The sequence below is a fragment of the Otolemur garnettii genome, unplaced genomic scaffold (genome assembly GCF_000181295.1).
Source record: "Otolemur garnettii isolate 467f Iridium unplaced genomic scaffold, OtoGar3 scaffold00105, whole genome shotgun sequence".
In the NCBI taxonomy this organism is placed as follows: domain Eukaryota; kingdom Metazoa; phylum Chordata; class Mammalia; order Primates; family Galagidae; genus Otolemur; species Otolemur garnettii.
In genome coordinates this window covers 4,519,184-4,527,524 of record NW_003852500.1, presented here as the reverse complement: position 1 = coordinate 4,527,524, position 8,341 = coordinate 4,519,184, and the positions used below count along the sequence as shown (strand labels likewise).

Sequence of the window (8,341 nt, the reverse complement as noted above, 5' to 3'; positions counted from 1 at the left end):
CAAATGTACTCGCTTAAGTGATCCTCTTGCCTCAGCCTCCCAAGTAGCTGGGACCACAGACACCTGCCACAATGCCTGGCTATTTTTGGTTATAGTTGATGTTGTTTGGTGGGCTGGATTGTTCACTGCCAGCTCCAGTGCATGTGGCTGGTGCCCTAGCTGCTTGAGCTACAGGCGCCAAACCACCAAATGTACTTGTTAATAACAGAGACAACACAACCAACTTATTTAGCTGTTGTGGTTCTAAATTCCGTGTTCACATTAATTGGGGCTGGGAATGCTTACCCCAGCAAGAGGACCTCATTGGTGGGTGACTGCAGGGAAAGGACCTTCCCCTCACTGGCGGGTGACTGCAGAAAGTAGGAGGCAGCTGTGTTCACAAGGGACTCAGCAACCTTGCTCCCTGCCATGCCTGGCCTCCTAGGCCAGACCTCCAACTTGCTTGCCACAGGACCAAGTAGGATGTGCGCTTGGGTGTCTGACCAGCTTTCAGCAATTTATCTGCCAAGAGAATCTCTTTTTTTTTTTTGAGACAGTCTCACTATGTCACCCTTGGCAGAGTGCCGTGGCATCACAGCAACCTCAAACTCTTGGGCTTAAGTAATTGTCTTGCCTCAGCCTCCCAAGTAGCTAGGTCTACAGGTGCCTGCCACAATGTCCAGCTATTTTTTCGGTTGCAGTCATCATTGCTATTTAGCAGGCCTGGGCAGGGCTGGTGCCCTACTCACTGAAGCTATGGGTGCGGAGCCCCAGCAGAACCTCTTTCTGCTACCCCTTTGCCCCTGTGCACCGAAGGTTCTGGAGTTTTCATTTTTCCTGAACCCTTAGCTATAGGGAACTGTGTGTGCTAGCTATCACCTTGGGAGCTTGCTGCCTGCCTTCCATTCTTGGGATTCAATGAGATGTTGTGAGACACTGACTACAGACTCATAGGAAGATACTTTGTGTAATCACATCTGCTATAATAGAGAGGTTTAAAACTTGTGTGCACACAGACACATACATGTTCACACACACCATTTCGCTTCCACAAATTTCGAGCAGAATATTAAACGTTGAGTACTGAGTTTTTAATTGTAAACTTGAAGATCTCATCCTTAACTTTACATATACATAGATAACAAGGTGGTCAAAATAACCACTTCAATATCGAGACAAATGTTAAGTTCTGAGGTTCTTTTTCCAATTGCTCTACATATAAAATGCCTTAGATAAAGCAAAGAAAAGCTTCAATAAATAGGCAGAGACAAACATGATGTACAATGTGATTGAGTGAATATGGGTCTGGAGAGGTTGGACACTGTGGGGTGCAAGCTGGCAGGAGTAGATTGTAGAGATACAGGGGTGCCATCTCAGTGGTGGAGGGGAGGACCTGGGGGCTCCTTTGAAGTGGAGCAAGCAAAGGACATGGCTCAGGAGGAAGACCTTATGGGGACAGCTTGTCATTCAGGGCCACACACTCTTCTATTGCCCTCAAGGGTCTGGGAGCGTTGGCTGAGGGGACAGGGCCTCAGGGCAGCATAGGGTGGGGGCTGGCTCTCCTTGGTGACCTACATGACAGGCAGTGGCTCAGTGAGAATGGGGCCTGTTGGTGGCCTGCTTGTGGCAAAAGCATGCCCAGGCTTCAGAGCCCTGAGCAAACCTAACATCCTTCAGTGACAGGCACCAACACTCTGAGAAGTAGCCTTTACAGTGCCAGGGTAACAAGGCATGAGACAACCATCTACCTTGCCTAAAGAGACCCCCCATCACCCCCCTGCAGTATGGAGATATTCCCAGGCTCCAGAAGCTGGAGAAGGTGATGTCTTGATCGCTGATACTAGCTGCCACCATTCCCAACATCACTGTCACCTCTGATTATCCAAGAGCATAAAACCAAGCACTGCTGTATGGGCCCAGCAGAGGCTCCCCGGGGCCTGGCTTAAGGAAATAGGTTTCAACACTGTCCACCCAGAGTCCTGGCAGGAGAGGTAGGGAGGTGTCTTCCTCTCTTCTGAGAGGAAAGTCGGAGACCAGGTGCATGAGATGCTGCCCAGAGCTACCAGGAAAAAGGCCCCTTTGCTCTAGGTCTGAGGGAAGCCTGATGCCCTATACCCAAGTGAGGAGATGATCTTAAACTTGGGTAAGATGTCCTTCTCTTACTGCTGCCTGCCCTCAGCAGCCACATGATGGGGGAAGGTGGCTGGCAGAAACAATTGGTCTCAGCTCCCAGCTCTATGAAACCCACATCCCCCCATACCGGTATCTATCCCCAAGGGCCCCTGACCAGAAGTTCTGGTACTGGAGAGAAAGGCAAGCTGGGAAAAGTGTTGGGATGTCAGCTTTGTCCCACATGTGGGCCATCACTTCTTTTTTCTAATTTGGGCCAGAAACTGGTGTTTCTTTATACTCTGGAAACTGCTTTGAGCAGAGGAAACATGCTGGCCCTTGCCTTGCATCAAGGCCCAGGTGATGGAGGGTCAGGGAATGATGGACTTGAGGTATGGCCCACCTGGCACACAGGATCAGGGCCTATACCCTGGACAAGCGCCCTGGCAGGTGTGACTCAGACATGGAAGTGGACTGACAGGTGAAGTCCACTTCAAAGGATGGCTCTGGAGAGTCAGCTCCAATGTTCCACCTGTAGGTCTCTGCACCAGGGGTCTTGGCACAAGGTGGGAATGGCCAGCTGTACCCTCTTTGGAGGGCAGGAACTCGGTTCACACACTCCCTAGGACTCGGAAGTTCTAGAGACAGGTGGGAAGGAAGCACACTTCTGGGGAAAGCTCAAGGCTCAGGTGTCATCTGGGTAGAAGTTGGAGACACGTAGGGCCTTGAGGTGCTGGGTAGCCCTTGAGCCTTATAGGAGACTGGCAAGGCTGGTGTTTGGTCCATTCTGAGCTTGAAACTGCACTGGGGGTGGGCCGTCTGTCCACTGCAGGAAGGAGAGGATACACACAATGAGGTGCCACCAGTTATGCTCAAGGAGAGCGAGCCTGGAATGCTGTTCTCCTTGGGGTAGTTGCCCACAGGGCCCCTGTGTCCTGCACACCTGAGTCCGACAGGCTCCCAGAAGGTACCCTGCATCACCTGCTTGGATGAGGGTATCAGTGGCTGTTTCCCACAAAAGAGGGAGTTCCTGAGGCTGGATTAGGGTTTGTTGGACAGAGAAATAAAGCCACGTGTACCCTTCCCCTCCAGGTGGGGGAGGCTACACCCACAGGCTCCCCCATCATGTCCCCTGCCCATACCGTGATGAGGTTGTGTTCGGGAAGGCTGCAGGCCTCGATGTGGTCTTGGAGCAGCTGCTGCGAGAAGTTCTGGTGCATCTGGGCAGCTTCGTGGGCATCCATGGCGTTTCCACAGGCCTTATTCAGGTCTGAGAGCAAGACAGTATCCCAGGGACATGTCTTGCCCTGCCACTGCCTACACCCACTAATTGGGTGCAGATGGAGCCCTAAGGTCAACCTCCGGCTCCACCAGTGTATCTCTGGGTGCCTGGCACATCATCTGCTCTGAGCTCTGTGCTGGGGTGGTAAAGCTCATGTGCCAGCCACTCTCACAGGGCAGCATCAGAAGGCCCAATGCTGGGCTCCTCACCAGCCCTCACCCAGGGAGCCCCCAGCCAGCCCCTGGGTGCACAGGAGTTTGTTGGGGGCAGGGTTCCCAATGCCCATTCCTGAGGAAGGAGCCAACCCACTCCCCCACCTCTCTCTTCCCAGAGTGCTGGGGAAGTCTCTGGACCTGTTTCCTAGTCTGAAAATAAGAGCTATGATATCTACACTGACTGATGCCTGCCCTATACCCAGAGCACCCTGACTGGTCTTATCCCATAGGATGACCACTGTCTGCCTTTGTGGGAAGAAATCAAGACTGAGAGAATGAAGGCTCACAGCTTAAGGCTACCCAAATGTTAAACCAGCCTCTGGGTCCTGTACGGACTGAACCAGACCTTGTAGATGGCATGAATGGGTCCAGTGCCCACTCAAACAGGGCCTCCTGGAGGAGTACCCTCTATCCATACTAGAACCAGGGCTATGGTCCACTGAGGCCTAGTCTTAGCTGAGGTTAAGCAGGTTGACCTCCAGGGTCAAGGAGGAACGGGAGCTGTAACACTCACCTCTCAGCAGAGCTGATGACCACAGCTGCACTGACATGTCTGGAATCTTGCTGGCCAGTTGCATGGCAGGCACCACCATGTTGTTACTCTCCTGTCAACCAAGGAGACAGAAGGTCTGGTGTTTTCTACACACCAGTTAGTTGGCTCTTTTTTTTAGAGACAGAGTCTTACTATGTCACCCTCAGTAGAGTGCTGTGGCATCACAGCTCACAGCAACCCCCAACTTTGGGGCTTATGTGATTCTCTTGCCCTAGCTTCCCAAGTAGCTAGGACTACAGGTGCCTTCCACAATGACCAGCTATTTTCTCACGTAGTTATCATTGTTGCTTAGCTGGCCTGAGCTGCGTTCAAACCCGCCAACCCCAGTGCATGTGGCTGGCACTGTAACCACTGTGCTACAGGCGCTGAGCCACACCAGTTGGCTCTTGTGGGAGGCTACTGCAGACACATGGGGAACTGGCGGTGTCAGGACACATGAATCTTCCATTCCTGATTCTCCACGACATGACTGCATAGTGCTGCCATCACCACTCCTTCCCCCTCGCCCCGAAATCCCAGTGTCTTCAGCATGTGTATGGCTGGAGGAGCGTAGTGCATAGCCATCAGGGGTTGTAAAAACACTTGTCCCTGTCTCCACAGTGAGGGCTTAGAGGCAGTGGACAGGAGTTTGTGCTGTATAGCCTATAAGGTGACTGTCAGTGCTGTTCTGACCCTGCATGTGCCAAAGACTGAGTGCCCCACCAGACTGGATGTCAGGTTCAGGGTGAGGCTAGGAGAATTCCCTTTGTGGTGGCTCTCAACTGGGGAACACTTGTCATATTGCTGACATAAAAATTCTCACAATCAACTCCTAAAAGCTAGCTTCAGCACAACCATTTATTTTTATTTATTTATTTTTTTTTGAGACAGAAGCCTCCAGTTGTCCCCCCTGGGTAGAGTGCCGTTGTATCACAGCTCACAGCAACCTCCAACTCCTGGGCTCAAGCGAGTCTCCTGCCTCAGCCTCCGGAGTAGCTGGGACCACAGGTGCCTGATACACCTGTTTTTTGGTTGCAGCCATCATTGTTGTTTGGCGGGCCTGGGCTGGATTTGTACAGTCACCTTGGGTGTACATGGCTGGCACCTTAGCCACTTGAGCCATAGGCGCCAAGCCACAACCATTTATTTTTATAGACAGGGTCTAATGTTGTCACCTAGGCTCAAGTGCAGTGGTGCCATCATAGCTCACTGCAGCCTCAAACTCCTGGCTTCAAGCAATCCTCCTACCTTGGGCTCTCAAAATGCTGGGATCACAGGCATGTGCCACCACATCCTGCAGACAGTCTACCTTAGACATGTAAAAAAACATAACAACTTCATACTGCCTCATGGCTGTACCTCGAAGGTGAGCACTAGGGAGGTCTCAGAGCTCTCCTTTCTGAAACCCAGACTTGAGGACTTCTGCCTGAAAGCTCAGGGGAGGAGTTGTCCTCTGTCTGCTTTCCTAGACAGGTTCCCTCAGTATCATCTAGCAGTGACCCATAGAATCTTATTTTTGACCAGGGTCTTGCTCAGTCAACCAGGCTATAGTACAGTGGCACCATCATAGCCAACTGCAGCCTCAAACTTCTGGGCTCAAGCAATCCTCCTGCCTCAGCCTCTAGAGCTGATACTACAGGTACACATCACTATGCCCAGCTAATTTTTCTATTTTTAGTACAGATAGGGTCATGCTCTTGCTCAGACTGGTTCTCAAACTCCTGACCTCAAGTGATCCTCCCAGCTCAGCCTCCTAAATGCTGGGATTACAAGTGTGAGCCACTACACCCAGCCAGAATCTGGTTTTGAAGATGTGGGGAATCCTGAGAGGTGTTCCATGCCCATGCATTCTCTAGCTTACTAGGCCTAGGGCAGGGCATTGCAGGTTCTGCTGGCCTCCTGAGCTTCCTCTGATTCTGTCTTAGCCACCTGGCCCTCTGCTCAGGCACTTATGCTCTGGCCATGGTGGCGGCTGTCTCTGTGTCAGGACACTCCTGGCTGATCTCACTCTGGGTGCACCTCTACCAAACAGATCCTCAAGGCTACTGCCTCACTGGACACCCCTCAGCCTTTTTTTTTTTTTTTTTTTTTTCATATTTACAGAGCCTCAAGCTATTGCCTTGGGTAGAGTGCCATGGCATCATAGCTCAGAACAACCTCCAACTCCTGGGCTCAAGTGATTCTCCTGCCTCCTCCTCCCAAGTAGCTGGAACTACTACAGGCGCCTGTCACAACACCTGGCTATTTTTTGGTTGCAGCCATCGTTGTTTTGGTGGGCCGGGGCTAGATTTGAACCTGCCAGCTCAGGTGTAGTGGCTGGCGACTTGGGGGCTTGAGCCACAGGCGCTAAGGCCCTCAGCCTTTAAAAATGGGAAAACAGGGCGGCACCTGTGGCTCAGTGAGTAGGGTGCTGGCCCCATATACCAAGGGTGGCAGGTTCAAACCTGGCCCTGGCCAAACTGCAACCAAAAAATAGCCAGGTGTTGCAGCGGGCACCTGTAGTTCTAGCTACTCAGAAGGCTGAGGCAAGAGAATAACTTAAGCCCAAGAAATGGAGGTTGCTGTGAGCTGTGTGACGCCATGGCACTCTATCAAGGGCAATAAAGTGAGACTCTGTCTCTCCCAAAAAAAAAAAAAAAAAAGAAAGAAAGAAAGAAAAATATCCTCTTAAAAAAAAAGGCCTGGCTTGGCTATGTCCAGCTGTGTCTCCCCCGCACCTAAAGTCCTTTAAGGCCAGGACCTGAGTCAGAGGACTCTTGGGAACCCCATGTCACTCACATGGGTCCAGCCACACAGAAGGCAGTGGGGGGGGCTCCCAAATAAAGTGTGTAAGATGCCCCCAAATCACCTGTAGAGCTGCTCCACCCTCCCTGCCTCAAGGTGGCTTTCAGGGGCTTCTAGACAAATAAGAACCAATGAGTTCTGGGTTCTAGTCCTGTGTGTACAATCTGGGGCTATGTGACCTAAATATGGGGACAGGAGGTGGCAGCTCAAACTTGGCAAGGCCACAGCTGATAAGCTTTTTGACACACACCCAGGCTACTTGTACTGCCCAGTAGGGACACACTGCCTTCAATATGTTTAGAAGCTGAGGGGCAGAGTGACAGGATGTTCTAGGAGTGTAGTCACACTTAGAAGGACAAGTTTAACAATCTAGACCTTGTCCTCTTCTTTCAGAGTGGTGGTATCTCTTAGCAGTCATAGCGACAGGGGTGTGCGAAGCCTGTTAGGAGGGCCTAATGAGAGGGAGTCTTTAGGGCCTGATCAGATGGGAGGGAGGGAGTCTTTATAGGCCTAGACATGAGCCCTGCATTATCTGTCCTGTCGAAATAGCTCAAGTGAGGGCTAAACTACGGAATAGATACTGCTTCAAAAGACTCGCCATGGCCAGGTGCAGTGGCTCACACCTATAATCCTAGTACTCTGGGAGGAAGAGGTGGATGGATCGCTTGAGCTCACAAGTTCGAGACCAGACTGAATAAGAGTGAGACCTTATCTCTACTAAAAATGAAAAACTAGGCGGTGCCTGTGACTCAAAGGAGTAGGGCACTGGCCCCATGCGCTGGGTTCAAACCCAGCCTGGGCCCAAAACTGCAAAACAAAACAAAACAAAACAAATATATATATATGTACATATGTATATATGTATATATGTATGTACATATAAAATGAAAAACTGAGGCAAGAGGATTGCTTGAGCCCAAGAGTTTGAGGTTGCTGTTAGTGATGATGCCACAGTAATCTACCAAGGGCAACAAAGTGAGACTGTCTCAAAAAACTAAAAACAAACAAACAAAAACCACTTGCTGCCATTTAAAAAAAAAGAATCCTGGTACAGGGTTATGGAGAAAAGGCAAGATACGAAATTAGCAGGAAAAAACCTTTGTATGGAAGGGAGCAGGCAGTGGGAAGGGCTCCATGACAAAGGATATGTAGGCTGGACATGGTGGCTGACGCCTGTAATTCCAGCACTTTGGGAGGCCGAGGTGCGCAGATTGCTTCAGCTCACAGGTTCGAAACCAGCCTGAGCTAGACCGAGACCCCATCTCTAAAAATCGCTGGGCACCGTGGCAGGCGCCTGTAGTCCCAGCTACTCAGGAGGCTGAGGCAAGAGAATTTGCTTGAGCCCAAGAGTATGAGGTTGCTGTGAGCTATGACACCAAGGCACTCTAGCAGGGGCTACAAAGTGAGACTCTGGCTCAAAAAAAAAAAAAAAAAAAAAAA

General features: G+C 50.9%; 1 protein-coding gene across 1 annotated transcript in view; it reads right to left on the bottom strand.

The window, feature by feature from the left end:
- Positions 1 to 1,055: 1,055 nt before the first annotated feature.
- MAU2 (MAU2 sister chromatid cohesion factor) overlaps positions 1,056 to 8,341 on the bottom strand; it is a 40,871-nt gene continuing 33,585 nt past the window's right edge. Inside the window, exons 16-18 of the mRNA XM_012809396.2 lie at positions 4,100 to 4,190; positions 3,231 to 3,358; positions 1,056 to 2,914 (exon numbers count right to left, since the gene is read on the bottom strand). Coding sequence (XP_012664850.1) covers positions 2,840 to 2,914; positions 3,231 to 3,358; positions 4,100 to 4,190 — 294 coding nt within the window. The 3' untranslated portion in view covers positions 1,056 to 2,839. The remainder of the gene's footprint in view (positions 2,915 to 3,230; positions 3,359 to 4,099; positions 4,191 to 8,341) is intronic.